At 37.8% G+C, this 20,771-nt stretch overlaps 1 protein-coding gene and 1 pseudogene across 9 annotated transcripts in view; both read left to right on the top strand.

The window, feature by feature from the left end:
• Positions 1-20,771, top strand: part of CPQ (carboxypeptidase Q) — a 549,973-nt gene that overhangs the window by 200,290 nt on the left and 328,912 nt on the right. For all 9 annotated transcript variants that reach the window (XM_045454131.1, XM_045454133.1, XM_045454135.1 and 6 more), the window contains exon 4: positions 13,003-13,210. In XM_045454131.1, the coding sequence (XP_045310087.1) occupies positions 13,003-13,210 (208 nt within the window). The remainder of the gene's footprint in view (positions 1-13,002; positions 13,211-20,771) is intronic.
• Positions 4,704-4,800, top strand: LOC123587138 (annotated as a pseudogene).

The raw sequence follows: 20,771 nt of genomic DNA, 5'->3' as shown, positions 1-20,771 counted from the left end.
GCAATGGGCAATTACTGCAATAACTGTGCAGCCTCCTGCAGTGATAGCTTTGGAGAGCTAACACTCCTTTTGTTATGTGGATTTGGGTAGGTCTGTTACTATATTCATTAAGTCCATAACTCTGTAGTCAACTCTTCATGAGAAGACTATCATCCCAAATAATCTCGCTTCCTTGAGAGCAGGGGTGATTCTTTCACAGAACTTGTATTCATGCCTTACAGATAGTACATACCTATTATATATTTGTCATAGGTTTCTAGCAATGAATAATCTGTCTAGAATACACTTTTTCCATTGGCAAGCACCTACTTTTGAATAAACTCTTCTGGTGAAGGCTTGAACTCTCTAACACTGGGAACAACAACATCTGCATCACCTGGGAATTTGTTAGAAATGCATATTACTTGGCCCCACTCTGCAACTCCTGAATCAGAAATTCTGGATGTTAGACAAGATGATCTGTGCTTTATCAAAACCTCCATGTGATTCTGATACATAATACATGATCAAGAAATAGTAAAGTTTGGAAAAAACTAGAAATAAAGTTCCTGGAGATAATAGTATGATGGGAGAAAGTTGATGTCAGAGGCCATAGGTTATAAAACTCAGTGTGTTCTGAGTACATATTCTGGACTAAAAATTGTGCTATAACACTGGGTATGTAAAAGCAAAAGAAAAAGATAATGTCTTTGTTTTCATAGAGTTGGTGGTCTAGGATAGGTAAAGGATGAGTAATAGATTAAAATATATAGATACAATGCTCTGTGATACTTCAGTATAGAAGCATATGTAAATATGGGTGGTGATGATCATAAGTACCATTTATAAGCCACAAGTTATCTGTCAGGCACAGTGCAGTGCTTTCCATCACAATATATCATTTTCTCAGTCTGGCCATTAGAAGGAATATAAATATTAAGAGGTTCTATGTGGCTTGAATAGGTTCCCTTGAATCTGGAAAGAAAACCTTAGTCTCAACATTCACTCTTCCTTGCCCAGAGCACTTGAGCCATTCATGAACTCTGCGTTTGTCAGTTCCCTTCAGAAATGGGTACATGGGCACTTATCTCAGAATTGATTTGCAGATTAAATAAGGTAATGTATGAAGTTGCTTAGCTCAGTATGTCCTAAATATTCAATAGATAGTAATGTCTTTATTTCTGTTGACAGTAATCATCAACATTACCACTACCAATATCATCAAAATCGTTATTATTTTTATTAGAGTGGTAAGTGGCAATATAATATAAATTCTATATGAGTTAAGAAGACAGACTGAAGCCAGACTGCCAGAGTTCAATTCTGGCTTTGTCAGCCTCTAGCCATGAGACCATGGCTTATCCTCTCTGTACTTCAATTTCCTTAACTCTAAGGTGGGGGCCTTGAGTGCTTACTTCATAGGGTTGTAGTGACTGGTAAATGAATTAATGCATGTCACACACCCGGAACATGACCAGCCCTGTAGTGTATGCTCAGTAAGTGCTGGCTGGTATTATCATTAATTTGGGGGGGAATGTGCCATGGACTGCTCTCTCAGAGAGTTTAACTTCTCTCTATGGTATGTTGTGATTTTGATGGAAAGGTTTATGTTTTAGGGGCCCTTGGAATAAAAATATCACTATTCCTTAATTCTGTAGGCATTAAGATTGCACTGCTTAAGTAAAAGCCTTTTTGTGGTGCCTAAAAATAAGGGGAGGAGGAATAATACCAAAATAAAGCTTAAAAAAGGCCAAGGGGAAGAAAATTTTAAATCAAAGGGCAGGACATCCATTTTTACTTTATGGAAATGTATTATTTAAGCAAATTTACTGATAATGATGCACAGATGCTGTTTGTAGACACGATTTTCTTCCTTTGAAGTAACTGAGTGCTGATTTCCTATCTGTGCCAGCAGTGTTTTCTGAATTAATTCTGTGCCCCTCTATATCATTGTGGGAAAGAGAGCTTATACAACTTTTCTGAAGATTAGAAGACTAAAAGGTACCTATTGCCTCAGAGGCTGAGAAGATGTACGCAAATGTGAATAAACAGTTAAAACACTACCAGGTGCACAGGAAGAGTCCTTGAACACAAACACGATTGACATCAAGAAAATATTAGCTTTGTAATTCTGCCTGGATGGCACATTGATGGACCAGCACTGCAGAAGGATTCAGCTGCAAGCATTTCATGTAATTGATGGTGGAAGAAAAGAAAATTTCAACAGATATTTTGCTGTTAATTTGCCACAGGTGCTCAAATGCCTGTGACCTAGTATGTCAAGGATTCAAAATGCTACTGTGATAGCTTCAGGCTTTGCTGCCAGGTTATTTTACAGACTGTGGCATACATTTTTAAGAATTTAATTCTGTTTATTGGTAATGTTGCAGTTCACGATTCAATCTAACAGCATGAGTGTAGTTTCTCAATCAAGTGGATATTAACTTAATTTATATCACTCAGATTCATGTTCAATTTTTTTATCATGTGCATTCTGTCCTCAGTTGTTTTATTTTAACTTAACATTATTTCATCTACATGTTTCCAGATACTGCTTTTGGCCATTTACTTTCCATGCCAGTCTTTCATTTTCTTGCTACCTCTAATGGATTGTTTCTAGATTTTCACATTTATACACAGAGATGCAGGGAACATCTTTTTTTTTTTTTTTAATTTTTTTTTCAACGTTTATTTATTTTTGGGACAGAGAGAGACAGAGCATGAACGGGGGGTGGGGGGCAGAGAGAAAGGGAAACACAGAATCGGAAACAGGCTCCAGGCTCTGAGCCATCAGCCCAGAGCCTGACGCGAGGCTCGAACTCACGGACCGCGAGATCGTGACCTGGCTGAAGTCGGAGGCTTAACCGACTGCGCCACCCAGGTGCCCCCTTTTTTTTTTTTTTTTTTCAACGTTTATTTATTTTTGGGACAGAGAGAGACAGAGCATGAACGGGGGAGGGGCAGAGAGAGAGGGAGACACAGAATCGGAAACAGGCTGGGAACATCTTAATATAATTTTTTTTTCTTATTTTATAATACTGCCAACGAGTTTGTTCTCCAAAGCAGAAGAAACAAAGTAAGAATTTTTATAGTTCTTGCTACATATTGGGAGATCACATTCTAGAAATATTAAACTAATTTAACAGTACCATCAGCATGGAATATGGTATTTATCTTTTGTGACTGCCTTATTTCACTTAGCATAATGCCCTCAATGTTTCATGTTGTAGCATATGTCAGAATTTCCTTCCTTTTTTTTTTTGAATTTTTTTTAACGTTTATTTATTTTTGAGACAGAGAGAGACAGAGCATGAACAGGGGAGGGGCAGAGAGAGAGGGAGACACAGAATCTGAAACAGGCTCCAGGCTCTGAGCTGTCAGTACAGAGCCCGACGCGGGGTTCGAACTCACGGACCGTGAGATCATGACCTGAGCCGAAGTCAGATGCTTAACCAACCAAGCCACCCAGGCGCCCTGAGAATTTCCTTCCTTTTTTAAGGCTGAATAATACTCCATTGCATATATATACCACATTTTTTTATCCATTTGTCTATTGATGAACACTGGGGTAACTTCCACATTTCAGCTATTGTGAATAATGCTGTTATGAACATGGGTGTACAAATACATCCTTGAGACCATGCTTTTAATTATTTTGGGTATAAGTCCAGAAGTGGAATTGCCAGATCATATGGTTATTCTTTATTTTTTAAGGAACCACCATACTATTTTCCTAAGTGTGTCCATTTTACATTCTCCATTATAGCACACTAGGGCTCTAATTTTTCTACCTTCTCACCAACACTTGTTATTTTCTGTTTTCCTAATAGGTGTGAGGTGGTATCTCATTAGTTTTGATTTGCATTTCCCTAATGATTAGTGATGTTGAGCATCTTCTCATGGGCTTATTGACCACTTGTATATTTTCTTTGTTGAAATATCTATTGAAGTCTTTTCCACTGTTGAATTGGGTTGTCTGGTTTCTGTCATTCAGTTTTGGGAGTTCTGTATTTATTCTGAATGTTAATTCCTTATCAGGGCTATGATTTGCAAGCATTTTCTCCCATTATGTATATTGCCTTTTTACCTGTTGATATTGCCTTTTGATGCACAAAATTTTCTAATATTCATGAAATCTAACTTGTCTATTTTGTTGCCTTTACCTTTGATGTCATTTCCAAGAAATCAACGCCAAATCTAATGTCATGAAGCTTTTGCCCTATATTTTTCTTCTAGGAGTTTTATAGTTCTAGATCTTTTATTTAAATCTTTGATCCATTTTGAGTTAATTTTTCTGTATGATATTAAATAAGAGTCCTACTTCATTCTTTTGCATGTGGATATCCAGTTTTCCCAGCACCATTTGTTGAAAAGTCTGCCCCATTGAAAGGTCTTTGCACCTGTCAAACCCCCATATATTTGAGGGTTTGTTTCTGGGCTCTCTATTCTATACCATTGGTCTATATGTCTGTGTTTATGCAAGTATAACACTATTTTGCTTGTGGTAGCTTTGTAGTAAGTTTTGGAATTAGGAAGTGTGAGTCTTCCAGATTTGTTCTCTTTCAAGATTACTTTGGCTATTAAGGATCTATTGAGGTGCCATATAGATTTCAGGATGGGTTTTTCTATTTCTGCAAAGCACATATTTGGTATTTTGATAAGGATTGCATTGAAGCTGTTGAGTGTTTTGGGGAGTATTGACATCTTAACAGTATAAGTCTTCTATCGCTTCTCGGCCTTTTGGCTAAGATCAAGTGTAGTAACAATATAAGTCTTCTAATCCATGAACATGGTATTTGTTTTTGTTTATTTGTATTTTCTTTAATTGCTTTCAGCACTGTTTTGTAGTTTTCATTGTATAAGTCGTTCACCTTCTTGGTTAAGTTAATTCCTAAGTATTTTAGTCTTCTGATACTATTGTAAATGGAATTGTTTTTGTAATTTCCTTTTCAGATTGTTTGTTGTTCATGTATAGAAATGCATCTGATTTTTATGTGTTGGCTTTGTATCTTGTTACTTTGGTGAAATCACTTATTAGTCCTAACAGTTTTTTGTGTGGAATCTTTACTGTTTTCTACATATAGACCACATCATCTGTGAACACATGTAATTTTATTTTTCCTTTTCTAATTTAGATGCCTTCTTTTTCTTGCATGATTTCTCTGACAAGAACTTTCAGTACTGTGTTGAATAGAAGTTGCAAAAGTTAGCATCCTTGCCTTGTTCCTGATTTTAGAGGAAAATCTTTCAGTTTTTCACCATTGAGTATAAAGTCCATCATGTCCAGGGCTTTTCCTTGTTAGGAGATTTTTAATTACTGATTCAGTTTCCTTACTAGTTAAAGATGTATTCAGATTTTCTATTTTTTTATGATTTAGAGTTAATAGGTTTCATGTTCCTAGAAATTTGGCCATTTCATTTAGGTTTTCCAGTTTGTTAGCATATAATTGTTCATATACTCTCTTATATCCTTTATTTCTGTGGAATCAGTAAGGAATGTCCCCAGTTTTATTGCTGACTTTAGTAATGTGACTGTTCTCTCTCTATTTTTTAGTCCATCTAGCTAAAGGTTTTTCAATTTTGTTGATCTTTTCCAAGGACCAACTTTTGGCTTTATTGATTTTCTCTGTTGCTTTTCTATTCTCTGTTTCATTTATCTCTGCCCTAATCTTTGTTTCCTTTCTTTCACTAGCTTTGAGTTTAGCTTGTTCTTCTTTTTCTATTTCTAGTTACTTAAGTTGTAAAGTTTGATTGATTTGAGATCTTTCCTGTTTTTTAATGTAAGCATTTGTTGCTATAAACTTCTCTTAGCAGTGCTTTGCTGCATTCTGTATGTTTTGGTATGTTGTGGTTTTGTTTTCATTCATTTCTAAATATTTTATAATTTCCCTCATGATTTCTTCTTTGATCCATTGGCTGGTTAGGAGTGTGCAGTTTAATTTCCACAAATTTGTGACTTTTCATTTACCTTCTTTATCTAACTTCATTCTGTTGTGACCAGGGAAGATACCTTGCATGAAACATATCTTTTTATTGATCTATTTTATTATTATTTTAAAGTTTATTTATTTATTTTGAGACAGACAGAGAGAGCACAAGCAGAGGAGGGGCAGAGAGGGGGGCTGGACACAGGATCCAAAGCGGGGTCTGTGCTGACAGCAGAGTGCCTGATGCGGGGCTGGAACTCAGCTGAAACCAAGAGTCAGACACTTAACTGCGCCACCCAGGTGCCCCAATACATATCTTTTTAAATCTGTAGAGACACAGTTTGTGGCCTAAGGTGGTCTATCCTGGAAAATATTCCATGTCCTTGAGAAGAGTGTGTATGCTGTTGTTGGATAGAGTGGTCTGTGAGATCTAGTGGGTTTATTGTGTTAAGTCCTCTGTTTCCTTACTTATCTTCTGTCTGGCTGTTCTGTGAAAAGGAGGTATATACAAAATGACTTCTAAAGGCTGAAGGAGACATAAAAGTGAAGAAAAAAATAAAGAAGTCCAGCTTGATTAGAAATGGTTTATTAAGGGGACTCATGGACAGAAGTGTGTTTTAGGTGGGTACAAGGCGAGCAGATCTCTGTAACTCCATCTCCCTTAGGACCTGCTTTTATAGCCCTAGAGTCTGAGAGTACATGCTGAGGGACTATCCAAGAGAAGAATGTTTAAGAACAGGTATGTGCCACAGGTTTCTCTATCCACTATTGAGAATTGAATATTGAAGTGTCAAATTGTTGTTCTAGAACTATCTATTTCTACGTTCAATTCTGTCAGTTTTGGTTCATATATATTGATGGTCTATCATTAGGTACATAAATGTTTATAATTGTGAATATCTTCTTGCTGTATTGACACTTTTATTAATATATATAATGTTCTTCTTTGTCTCATAAACTTTTTGATTTAAAGTCCATTTTGTCTGGTATCATTATAGCCACCCCTATTGTTTTTTAGTTAATATTTGCATGGAATATCTTTTTTCATCCTTTCATTTTCAAAATATTTCTGTCTTTAGCTGTAAAGTGAGTCTCTTTTAGATTGCATATAGTTGGATCATTAAAAAATCCATTTGCCAATCTCTGTCTTTTGATTAGAGATTTTATCTATTTACATTTAAAGTAATTATTACTAAGCAGGGTCTTATTTCTTTCATTTTGCTATTTGCTCCCTTTATGCCTTTCAGCTCTTTTTTTGTTCCTCGTTTGCTGCATTACTGTCTTTTTTTGTGCTTAGCTGATTTTTTGTAGTGGAATATTTACATTTCTTTTTCATTTGCTTTTGTTTATATTCTGGAGCTATTTCTTTGTAGTTACCATGGGGATTACATTGAATATCCTAAAGTTATAGTACTCTAATTTGAATTTATGCCAGCTTAACTTCAATAACATCTAAAAACTCTGCTCCTTTTCAGCTCTACCCCCATGCTTTTTGGTCATTGATATCACAAAATTACATCTTAATATGTTATGTGTCCCAAAACATAAACTAATGATTATTTTAAATGTATTGGTCTCTTAAATCATTTAGGAAACACAAAAATGAAGCTACAAACCGTTGTTACAATTAAAAATAGCTTTTATAATTGCCCATTTATTTCTCTTTATTGAGATCTTTATTTCTTTATATGGCTTCAAGTTACTGTCCAGTATCCTTTCATCCTCTAGGACTCCCTTGAGCATTTCTTACAGGGCAGGTTTACTTCACTATCTTCCCAGAATCCTTTATAATGGCTTCTTCCAGTAACTTTAATTTTGGATTTATATATTTGATTTGAAGCTGTATATTTTTGAAAAGAAAGGTTTAATATTAATATTTATAATTTTTAAATATGCAGTGCACCATTTATTTTGGTCTTGCAAATGTTGGGAATATATTTGGATACAAATAAAAAGAAATTTGACTCATTGTGGCTGTTTTAGTCAGTCTTCTTTAAGAAAAAGAGAACCAATAGGATACACACACACACACACACACACACACACACACACACACACACATAGTTTTATTATGAGGAATTGGCTTACATGATTATGGAGGCTGTGAAGTCACAAGATCCATAGCCAGCAAGCTGGCTGAATCAGTGAAGCTATATTCACAAAGTTATACAACCATCCATCACTATCCAATTTTAGAATATTGTCATCATCCCAAAAGGAAACCCCATAGCATTCACTGCCCATTTTCCTCTCTCCTGACCAGCTCTAGGCAACCTAAATTTTACTTTTTACCTCTACCAATTTACCTATTCTAGACACTTCATATAAGTAGAATGTTACAGTATGTGGTCTTTTTTTACTTCTTTCACTTAAGATAATGTTTTCAAGTTTCATCCATGTTGTATCATGTATAAAAACATAATTTTTTATTACTGAATAAGATTCCATTGTGTGGACATACAATTTGTTTGTCCGTTCATGAGCTAATGGACATAAGGTTGTTTTTTACCTTTGACTATTATTAATAATGCTGCTATGAACGTTTGTGTGCAAGTCTTTGTGTGAACATATATTATAAATTCTCTTGAATATAGACCTAGTAGTACATGTTTCACTTTTTAAGGGACTGTCAAATTGTTTTTCAAAGTGGCTATACCATTCTTCATTCCCATCAGCAATGTACAAGCATTCAAATTTTTCTACATCCTTGCCAATACTTGTTTTTATCTTTTTGATCATAGCCATCCTAGTGGGTATGAAGTGACATTTCATAGTGGTTTTTTTTCATAGTGGTTCTAATTTGCATTTTCCTGCTGTCTAATGATATTAAGCATCTTGTTACATGCTTATAATCTGTTTGTATACTTTACTTGAAGAATGTCTATTCATATTCTACCCATTTTTTAATTGGATAGCCATTTTATTTTTGAGATCTTAAGAGGTCTTTAGATATTTTAGATACAAGTGCCTTATCAGGTATACGATTTGCAAAGTTTTTCTCCCATTCTTTATGTTGTCTTTTCTGTTTTTCCTGGTATCTTTTGAAATCCAGAAGTTTACAATTCTGATAATTCAATTTATCTATTTTTTTCTTTTGTTGCTTGTGATTTGGGTATTGTATCTAAGAAACAATTACTTACCCAAGGTCATGAAGTTTTATAGTTTTAGCTCCTACATTTAGATCTGTGATTAATTTTTTAATTAATTTTTGTATATGTTGTGATACGTGAATACAACTTTATTCTCTTACATGTGGTTATTTGGTTGGCCCCAGCACTGTTTCTCTGAAAATATTTTTCTATATCCACTGAATTGTCTTGGCACCTTTGTTGAAAATGAATTGACCATTCTTTTAAAGGTTTATTTTTGGACTTTAAATTCTATTCTATTGATCTACCTATCCTTATACCAGTACCACACTCTCTTGCTACTATAGTTGTTTTTTTTTTTTTTTAATCATGAAGGAGTGTTAGATTTTGTCAAATGCTTTTTCAGCATCTGTTGGGGTGATCATGTGGTTTTTGTCCTTTTATATTATGTGATAAATTACATTCATTGATTTTTGGATGTTAATCCAACCTTGCATTTCTGTGATAAATCTCTCTTGGTCATGATGTATAATCCTTTTCATTTGTTGCTGGTGTCAGTTTGCTTCCATTTTGTTGGATAGTTTTGGGTGTTTTTTTTTTTTTTTTTTTTTGCATTTATATTTATAAAAGATGTTGGTCTGTAGTTTTCTTTTCTTCTGATATCTTTATCTGGTTTTGATATCAGTAATAGTGACCTTGTAGAACAAGTTGAAAAATGTTCCCTTATAGTTTTTGGAATAGTTTATAAAGAATTGGTATTAATTTTTAAATGTAATTGTTTTGAGTTTTTATGGCTTCCTTTATAGTATACCCTTTGCTATTGTTAAATTGCAAGCAGGGTTATAAATGGAGACAGAAAGGTATTGTTTAATGCTGATCATTTCCCTATAGAACAATTGATGGCAAAGGTACAGTACTCCAAATAAAAGTGTTGAGTCTTTATTCTGCCTACTTCTACTATACTACAGTGCTGGATACTGCACAACTGGGGGACGTTTTTTTTTGTTTTTGTTTTTGTTTTTTTTTTTAATTTTTTTTTTCAACGTTTATTTATTTTTGGGACAGAGAGAGACAGAGCATGAACGGGGGAGGGGCAGAGAGAGAGGGAGACACAGAATCAGAAACAGGCTCCAGGCTCTGAGCCATCAGCCCAGAGCCTGACGCGGGGCTCGAACTCACGGACGGCGAGATCGTGACCTGGCTGAAGTCGGACGCTTAACCGACTGCGCCACCCAGGCGCCCCACTGGGGGACGTTTTTAATTGCAGAAACAAATTATAAAGCTTTTATATTTTGAATTCAGAACCATAGTTGGAAGATGCCTTCCAGTGCTATTTTCTTCAGTGGAGCCATGTTAGGTACATGCCTAACTTACTGTCCCCACTTTAAGAACTCCTACCTGTAGCTTACTGGTACAAATTTGTTTAGAACTATCATTTAAACAAAAATGAGCAAGGATGAGAGAGAGAGAGAGAGACAGAGAAGTGGGGGGGGGGACCAAGAAATAGACTGTTAACTCTAGAGAACAAACTTTGGTTTGATGGTTACTGGAAGAGGTAGGTGGAGGGAGGGGTTAAATAGGTGATAGGGATTAAGGAAAGTACTTGTTGTGATGAGAACTGGGTGTTGTATGGAAGTGTTGAATCACTGTATTATATACCTAAAACCAATATTACACTGTATGTTAACTAACTGGAATTTAAATAAAAACTTAAAAAAAAAAGACTGTTGTGAAGTGTTATACTTCTTAAGTAAGAAAGTCTGAGAACAGGAAAGTTTGTTGAATCCCAGACATCATGTAAGGTAATCCAAACAATAAATATTTAGATTGTCTTCCTACGTGTTTCCAAGTACCTTTGGTCATTAGTCACTGTCAACTCAATGGGAAAAATTAACACTGAAGTAATAATAATAGCTAATGTTTACTAAATAATTACGATGTGCCAAACACTGTTTTAAGTTCTTTACATATACTATATCTTTTGTCTTCATAGCAATCTTATGGAGTCAATACTAATATTATTCTCCACTTTACAGATGTGAAAACTCAGAAACAGAGAGGTCATCTAAGTTGCTTCATGTCGTGTGGGTAGAAAATGGTAGAGCCAGGATTTTACCTGGGTTATGTGACCCCAAAGGCCATCTTGAACCAGGAGTTAGGGTAGATTAGGCATATTCCAGATCAGGGATTCAATTCAGGGTTTCTGTATTACAATTTTTGAGTTTATAAGTCCTTTGTCCCTCTCTTGATGAAGACTAACATTTTCAGTCAACATTTAAGAAATGTTCATAAAGGAAGTGCTTAGATGGTTCTAAGGATTTGAAATTAAACAGTCTCTCTCTACAGGGATGATGTAATAGACAAGTTAACAAAATAAATATTTAGCATTTATTGAGTGCTGTGTTTCATGCATGGCAAGTTGACTCACTTGTATAAATTCACTGAATCTGCAAAATAACTCTATGAATTAAGGATGTATTATTATTATCACTTTTATTTATAGATGAAGCCACTGAAACAAATATATATAACTTGCTCAAGGTCAATTAGCAATAAGTGCCATAGCCCAGGTTTGAACCTGGATGGACTTGCTCCAAAATCTCTGTTCTTAATCATTTTGCTGTGCAGTTTCTCTAAGGAAGTAAATAGTCATCTGACATTGTCACAACAATGCAGTCACACCAAGAAAGCAGTGATAAGACTGGAACATTGTGTTTATGCATGTGGAGGTTGGAATCACTTCTGTAGGAGAGAAATGTGTTGTGGGTGAGAGGATGAGAAAGGCTTTTTCTGCAAATCTGAGACAACCTGAGACAAACATGGAAATAAGGAAAGAAAAATTACTTTTAAAAGGGAGGCCATTAGCTTGTGCTTTACCAGAAGATGGGAATGCACTGATAGGGTGTGGTGCACACTTTGGAGCTGTGCCTGCTTGGTCCTGAGGGAGCTGTGGTTTGGGAGGGTTTAGAGTTGTGCCTCACGAGCGGAAAGGGTCAGTTTGAAAGAACAATTTTAGAAAGTGAGTTTGATAAACTCAACTAGCATGTATAGAGGTTGAACCAACAATAGATGAATAGAAACATCAATTACAAGTGTTTTTAGTAATCTAAGAAGCACCTGGAAATTAGCAGGAAAAACTTGACCATAGGGGCAATATTTCTTTCTTAGTGCCAAAATTGTAATAGTTGCCTCTTGTGGCAGTAACATCGGGGAGCAGGGTTTATATGGCACTTTTCTTCATGGACACACAAGCATGTCCCATTGTCCTAGTTTTCCTGCAAGGTGCCCTACTGTCTCTGTGTGTATGAGTGAGAAGAAAACGTGCCCAGAGCCGTCAGTGACCAGAAAGCTGGATGTGCGTGGGCAGTTTTCCTCCAGATGTGTGGGTCGTCTGGTCTGCAGCCTTGAGGGACTTGAGAGCTTTCTTGGTCTCCTTGAACACTTGCATTCACTCACCTCTTGGTCATGAAGGCACTGTTAATGTTCTTTTGAATTTGAGGAAACTTGCAACTTTAAAGGATCATCACATTATCAAAATAAATGTCATGTAATGTTTTCAATGAGATGATTGTAAAGTTGAGGTTTCTAAGTTATTTTTTTACCAAAAGGAAAAATTATATTCAAAAGCAAATAATCCAATATTGCCCACCCATCATATTTCTCATATGCAAATGGAAATCAGTGAGAATCAAATGTCAAATACAGACACTTAAAAAAAATACTTTTGGCCCATTTTTACTTTTTTTTTTTAACGTTTTTATTTATTTATTTATTTTTGAGACAGAGAGAGACAGAGCATGAATGGGGGAGGGGCAGAGAGAGAGGGAGACAAAGAATTGGAAGCAGGCTCCAGGCTCTGAGCCATCAGCCCAGAGCCCGACGCGGGGCTCGAACCCACGGACTGCGAGATCGTGACCTGAGCTGAAGTCGGACGCTCAACCAACTGAGCCACCCAGGCGCCCCCCATTTTTACTTTTAAGGTGACCTGGTGCCTTCTTTTTCTCAAGTCCTCACACAGGTATTCAGGAATACCAAGATGGTGTGCCAAAAATCCCAACAGCCTGTATTACAGTGGAAGATGCAGAAATGATGTCAAGAATGGCTTCTCGTGGGAACAGAATTGTTATTCAGCTGAAGATGGGGGCAAAGAACTATCCAGATGCTGATTCCTTCAACACTGTAGCAGAGATCATTGGCAGCAAGTACCCAGAGCAGGTGAGTCAAGGAAATGGATGGGCTGTCTTGGAGTAGGGTTTCATGGTCAAGTGTCAGTTTTTAGAGATGGTTGGGGAAAGAGAGAACCTGAATCTGCAGAGATGGTCCTTATAAACTCATTAATGGCAGGATCTTTGTATATATTTTTCCAACCAAAAGTTCTACAACATATTGAAGGGTGGAATAGGATCCATGGTGTGGAAACTCAGCCTCTGAATAGCCGAGGGCACTACTTGTATATACGTGTTGTGTTTATTCCAACTGGAGCCAGGTTAGTATTTGAGATCATACCTATAGCTAATAGTTACTGTGCCTATTGTATGTATGGATTATGTTATTTGATTCTTTCAACATTTAGTAAAGTTGGGTTTATTTTCATCATTTTATAGGTGAGGAAACTAATGTAGAAGGTAGCTCAGGTGCCTAACGTCCACACAGCTAGTAAGTGGCTGGGAAAGGACTGAAACCTAGGACCTTATAAATGTTAAACCAGGTTTTATTTTATTTAAAAAATTTTTTTAAGTCTATTTGTTTATTTTGAGAGAGAGAGCATGAGTGGGGGAGGAGTTGAGAGAGGAAGAGAGAGAGAGAGAGAGAGAGAGAAAGAGAGAGAGAGAGAATCCCAAGTAGGCTCCACACTGTCAGTGCAGAGCCGGACATGGGGCTTGAACTCAGGAACTGTGAGCCAAAAACCAAGAGTCAGACGTTTAACTGACTGAGCCACCCAGGCACCTCTAAACCAAGTCTTAGACTGCAGTAATTTCCAAAAGTATTTATTTTTCCTTGCAACACTTGAAAATCAAATAGTACTAGAGGCAGATCCATACTCTATGCTAGCTGAAGGTTAAATAAGTTTGGCAAGTTACTTATTCTGTGAGTCTTAGAGATCTTCCCCTCAAAGACAGAATGGTATAGGTAACTTACCAGGATGATCATGAGAACTCGATTAGCCTAGCACGTCAAATAGCCAGCACAGTGTTTGGCACAACATGGCACTCATTGAATGTAAGTTTACCTCATATGGCATCAAATGTACAAAAAGAAAAAACAAAACAAAACAAAACAAAACCAGTTTTGATAAGGTGTCTGGTATAAATTTCCTCTATTAATAGCTACTGAAATTCTAAAGTAGCACTTAAAGGAAGTTATTCCAGAATTTCAGACTTATTTTTGCTTAAGGAGATCAATGGGATGAAGGAAGAAGTGAATAGTGATAGAGAAACAAACCTTCCATACATGTCTTAACTCAGGACCTCTCCCAGACTTAAGGGCTTTGCCGCAGTAAAGGTTGGTTTTATGTTCGGGACCCTTTTCTTCCTTCCCAAATCACTTCCAGGACACGGGCATGCATCAGCTTTGGGGTTGTAGCCACAGGGATGATTGAAAAGCAAGATCTCGGTGGTACCATAGGGAGTCAAATAGCTGTAGAGAAACTCTAGTTTCAAACATTGAAAAAGCAAACAAACAAGTCCCTTGCCCTTTAGGGAACTGGTAACAACAGAAGAATCCAGAGTCTGTATTCCAGCTACTAAGTAGTCAGACCCCTTAATGTGTAACCTTACCAGGTGTTTTCCCCAGTCAGTAGTTCCAGGATCTACTGGAAAAAGTGTTGCCATTTTTAAGGCTGTTAGTACAGGGCAGGAGGAGTTTAGGATTATCTGTGATCAGTTGTCTGGGCGAGCAGGCTACTCTGGCCCCTAGCCTGGGTGGCAAGATGAGTGAGTTATGGGGACCCTTAGTCTGAAACAGCCAGGAGGTATCAAGGTCTGAGTTAAATCATTAAAGTAGAAGAGTTTCTGGGCATCTTCGATCTGGGAATGCTCAGTCTGGCTACTCCTCAGTCTGGCATGATTTTTTTTTTTTAAATCAGCTTTATGGAAGTAAAATTACATAAATTTACCAAATTTAAGTTACAATTCAGTGATCTTTGAAAAACGTATGCAGTAATGTAACCACTGCAATAATCATAATATAGAATATTTTCATCGCTCCGAACACTGCCTTGTGCCCCTTTGCTGTCCATCTCCTCCTCCACTCCCCTGCCCCATGGTAACCACCGATCTGCTTTTGAGAACTATAGTTTTTTCTTCTCTGGAACTTCCAAGGAGTGGAATCACAGAATCGGTTGTCTTTCCTCTGTGGCTTCTTTCAGTCAGCATACTGCTTTTGAGATTATCCACATTGTTTTACCAATTGTCCATTCATTTCTATTGCTCCTGAGTGATATTTAATTGCATGGATATACCACAATTTGTTTATGCATTCAGCAATTGTTGCACATTTGGGTGGTTTCTAGTTTTTGACTATTATGAGTAAAACTTATGTGACTATTCTTATACAGTCTTTCTGTGTACGCGTGTCTTCATTTCTCCTTGGGTAAATGCCTAGGAGTAGAATTGCTGGGCCAGCCTGAATATGAAGCAATCTGGTCGCCATCAAGTTGCCTCCATCTCTTAATTCTGTGCGGTAGACTCTTTAGGTGGGTAGATTCCAGAGAAGTGGGTTATAAGTACACTGTTACCAAGATATACAAGGTAGAAGATTAACAGAAGCTCTTCCATAAAGAAGTTATGCTATTACTTCCACGGAAGGAATGTGGATGAGTGTAGTGAAGTCCATGTGACTGTTTTGGGGGGGTGGGGGTGGGAATCTGCCTTATAGTCTGCCCAAAACCGCAGGGGCTGCCCAGGCTGTGAAGGGAAGCAGCAAGCATGTATCATTCCCCCCCAGGCATCAGTGAGTTAAGGAACCTGAGTAAGCACAGTCTATCCCTGATAAATGCTATCTCTTCCAAGAAGCTTCCTTTGGTAACCTTCACCTCATCCCGGCACTGTGTGCTGTTATGATATCATTGTTATGGTGTCATCTTCCCGCCAGAGCTTGCAAATGCCCTGAGCAGACACAATGTTTACTTTTTTTTTTTTTTTCCTTGCTTTTCACTAATGCCTATCTCAGGACTTGGCATGTAGTAGCTTCTGGAAAACATATTTTGTTTCAGTAAAGTGAAAAGAGGAAATGAAGGAGAAAATGTTTGCAGAATTTTCTTAATCCTTTAATATCTAGAAGTTCTCCTGCCGCATTCAGAACACTGATTATCCATTGGCATATTGGACATCACTCCTAAATGCAGCTCTGTATGTCCAAACCTGAACAACTCAACTCCCTCATGCCTGATCATTTGCCTTAGTTTCTCATCTCTGTGAAAGGAACCATATTTCCCTGTCAGCCCGTTTAGAGAATGTCACAGTATTTTTCATTGTCCCCTCTTTATCACTGTTCTACAGCCTGGTACCACATCCTTTTAAGTCTACTTTCTGCATATTAAAAAAAAATCTGTCCGTCTTGCCTTTACTGTAATGATTGTCCTAATTTAGGCCCTTGCTCTTCCCCCCATGATTTTTTTGTTCTAATATCTCCTCTATTTCTGTATTTTTGCAGTGTAGCTCAGAGCTATCTTACAACACTGATCTCCACATGGTGTTTCCCTGCTGTCAGGCCCCCTCTCCTGTTCCTATAAGATAAAGGTTATGATAAAGATAAATACTCAGTTATGAGTAATCAGAGGTGAGCAGAAGACAAAGGAAAAGAGACAAAGAGGGAAGAATTTGGGCAGGTTAAAAGGAAGGCAGTTATAGGTAAGAGGAAATTATGTAGTCCTGTTCATAAATGAGCAGAAAATGAGAATGAAGGAGGGGAAGGAAACTTATAATGGAGACTCAAATGCCAACTAAGACCTATTTTTTTCATTGACTGGTGAAGGAGTCTAGCTCTCCTAAACTCTGGTAAACTTTCCTAAAATCACTCAGTACCAGTGATTTAATTATCAGTACAGTAGCCCCACCTTATCTGCAGTGTCACTTGCCACAATTTCAGGTACCTTTGGTCAGCCGAGGTCAGAAGCAGATGATCAGAAGGTCACGAGTAGCCTAGGGCTACATCACATACCTGCGTTATTCTCCTTACTTCATCCCATCACATAGGCATTTTATTATTGTACATCATCACAAGAAGAGTGAATATAGTACAATAAGATATTTTGAGAGGGACACAGAGACATTCACATAACATTTATTACCATATATTATTATAATTGCTCTATTTATTACTGTTGTTAATACCCTACTGTGCCTAATTTATAAGTTAAACTTTGTCATAGGTATGTATGTATAGGAAAAAATATAGTATATATAGGATTCGATGCTGTCTGTGGTTTCAGGCATCCACTGGGAATCTTGGAATGTGTCCCCGATGAATGAAGGGGGATTGCTGTAATGGTGACAGTGATATAAATGTTGATGGTGCTGGTTTAGGTTGACTAACGTGTCTCTGACACATGCTGAGCAAATTAGTTGCAATGGAATTATCTCTAAAAAGGAGAGGGTTTATTGCAGCTATTATTCTGCTTTCAGGTCAGACATCCTGGGTGGCTTGAAGAAGTTAAGTCTCATTTTTTGTTCACAGCACCTTAATGAAAGAAAAACAATTAACACATAAAGAATCCTTTTGATCTGGCCCAAGAACCATGGACAAGGTGTGGTGACTTTCTGCTCTAGAAAAGCACATATGTGATTGATGAAGCATTAATACTTTACAAAACCCTATTGCATAGTAGGGCCATAAGCCTGTACTGAATTAACCAACCACAGGCTTTTAAAAATGCCAGTAATACAGATAGTTTATTGGGTTTCAATATATGAAAGTGGCAGAGTAGGGCTATTATACACATTACTTCTACCATCTTCCTAAACAACCCACAGTGGCATGTTTTGGCTCCTCCAAGCCTAGAATTCTCTCTGCACTTCGACCTCCTCAAAAACTGCTCTTCTGTGGTTAGGGCATATTGTGGAGAATTCAGCAGACCTTGAACACGCTGAGGAGGTGCATTTCATGGGCAGAAAACAGTCCTCTAGAAGCTCTGACCTTAGGTCTCTGAACTCCTTTCTCTCAGACAGCTTTATTCCTAGGAAACCATGGTACCTTTGAGGCCCACCCATAGTTGAGAAGGAGGATGCGAGAGTGAGAACAAGAGCACTTTGACTTCTGAGCTGATACTTCCAGGTGCTAAATTAGCAATATTATGTCTATTTCCCATTCACTAAGGAACTGATTTGCATTGGAAAATTCATAGAAAACTTGTTGCCATCCATGAATAAGTTTTATTTTTGTATTAAATCAATAGAGGTTATCCTAACGCTTAAAGGAGTCTTGGACAGAAACAGAGACGGAGAGGTAGGGGTCTTAGCATCTAATACCAATCCCTGATTTTCAGATGAGAAGATCAAATCCCAGAGTGACTTGTCCCAGTGGACACAACAAATGTGTGATAGGAGCACACCTGGAATGTGACTCCAGATTTCCTGACTCCCATTTCTTTCGGCCCTAAGGATATCCCATTGTGCCTGGCCCTACCTCAACGGGATAGAATCTGCACAGGCAGTGCCGTCCCTACCAAGTCATTACACAGGAGAGATTTTGTCTTCCTTTCATGCCTTTTCTCCTGACATCTCTTTCCTATATACAAAGAGGTCTCATAAATCTCATCCCTAGTTGTCTCAGAGTTTTCTGAGAACTCTCATGAAGGTTGTCACCTGGGAAAACCACCAAGTGATATGTCTGTTCTTCTGTGCATCATCTCTCAGGTAAGTCTTCCTTGAGTCATCCCTCTTTAGCTCCTTGTCACTTTGGAACAGGATCTGATGGATGAAATCACTTCTGTGGTCTTAATGACTCTTTATGACACCCTGTTCCCCTGTGCCCCTGTTCATATCCCTTTACTCCCCCCAATCAGGTAACAAGGTGTTTCTGTTTTTTTTTTTGTTTTTTTTTTTGTTTGTTTTTTTTTTTATAATTTTTTTTTTCAACGTTTATTTATTTTTGGGACAGAGAGAGACAGAGCATGAACGGGGGAGGGGCAGAGAGAGAGGGAGACACAGAATTGGAAACAGTCTCCGGGCTCTGAGCCATCAGCCCAGAGCCCGACGCGGGGCTCGAACTCACGGACCGCGAGATCGTGACCTGGCTGAAGTCGGACGCTTAACCGACTGCGCCACCCAGGCGCCCCCAAGGTGTTTCTGTTTTAACAGAGGACCACAGACAAAGCCAACATAGGTCTCCTACCAGGCACGTCATTTAAAAAATTAACAACTTTTTAAAAAAACGTTCTTTAAGTTTATTTATTTATTTTGAGAGAGAGAGAGAGAGAGAGAGAGAGAGAGAAAGAGAGAGAGAATGAATGAAGGAGGGGCAAAGAGAGAGGGAGAGAGAGGGGATCTTAAGTCCCGACATGGGGCTTCTTGAACTCACGAATTGTGAGATCATGACCTGAGCCGAAATCCAGACTTGGACACTCAGCCAACTGAGCCACCCAGGTGGCCCCAACAACTTTTTATTTTGTAGTAATTTTAGACTCACAAGCAGTTGCAAAAATAGTGCTGAGAGCCCAGGTGTACCCTTTGACCACCTTCCCCAATAACAACACTTTACATAACCATAGTACATTTACCCAGTGAGGAAACTGTACTCTTGAGAGCAAGTTGCTTTCTTGTAAAGCAGGGGCTTCCCTGTGGGCATCCTCTGTGTAGTGCCCAGTGTAGGGGGGGACCCTCCTCTGATATCAGCGCAAATAGTCCTTTCCCGCCCTTACTTTGTGATGCTTCCAGGGTATCTCACTCAAACAAACAAGCAAACACAGGAGGAGAGTTGTTCTCAAACTGACCTGATAAGAGGGCATGTTACCGGAAATGAGGGATTTAGTGCACCTGTAGGAGAGACTCTCCCGTGATAACAGATTGCCCTGTGTTGACTCTGGAGGCTGGCCTACTTCTTTTGCTCCTCAGTGATTTCCTAGACCTTATTTTGAGGTTTTTCCTAGTAAATGCAATATTTTAAAAATGTTAATATATTCCAGAAGTCTTCTGAGGGAATTATGTGGAAAACAAAAATGTTTCAGATTTTTTTATTTTGGCTGATGATATCTAAACCCATTTTGATAAAGCCTTGATGAGTGAAATTGTTTTTTTATACATACCTTTTTCCTACAGTAGTTATTTTCATGGATTCAAAGAACAATTTCAGTTTTCCTATAAAGTATTATTTCAAATATAATGCAGCACTATGGAGGCTAGTGGGAAACATTGAGATGAAAGCTCTAGTTTGTTAGCTGGAGAGCTCACTTTTTCTTTGTGTGTATGTGTAGGAGAGTAGGATTTCTCAACATCTACACTATCGACATTTTGGGCCAAATAATTCTTTGTTGTGGGGGTCTACCCTGTGCGTTGTAGAATATTTAGCAGCATCCCTGGCCTCTCCCCCACACCCTATAACCATGACTGTCAAAATGTCTTCAGACATTACCAAATATCTAGGACAGAAGTCACCCCAGATTAAGAATCATTGGTGTGGAGTAATGGAAGGAACACTACATGAGTGTTGCCAGGCCTTTGTTCTGGTTTTATTTCTGCCACAAATAAGCTGAGTGACCTCGGCCCACTCAGTCCTTCAGCTATAGAATGAGGAACTTCATCTGGAAAAACTCAAAGGTCATTTCCAGCCCTAAAATTCC

Source organism: Leopardus geoffroyi, chromosome C3, assembly GCF_018350155.1.
Source record: "Leopardus geoffroyi isolate Oge1 chromosome C3, O.geoffroyi_Oge1_pat1.0, whole genome shotgun sequence".
NCBI lineage: Eukaryota > Metazoa > Chordata > Mammalia > Carnivora > Felidae > Leopardus > Leopardus geoffroyi.
This window is presented reverse-complemented; position numbering and strand designations above follow the sequence as displayed.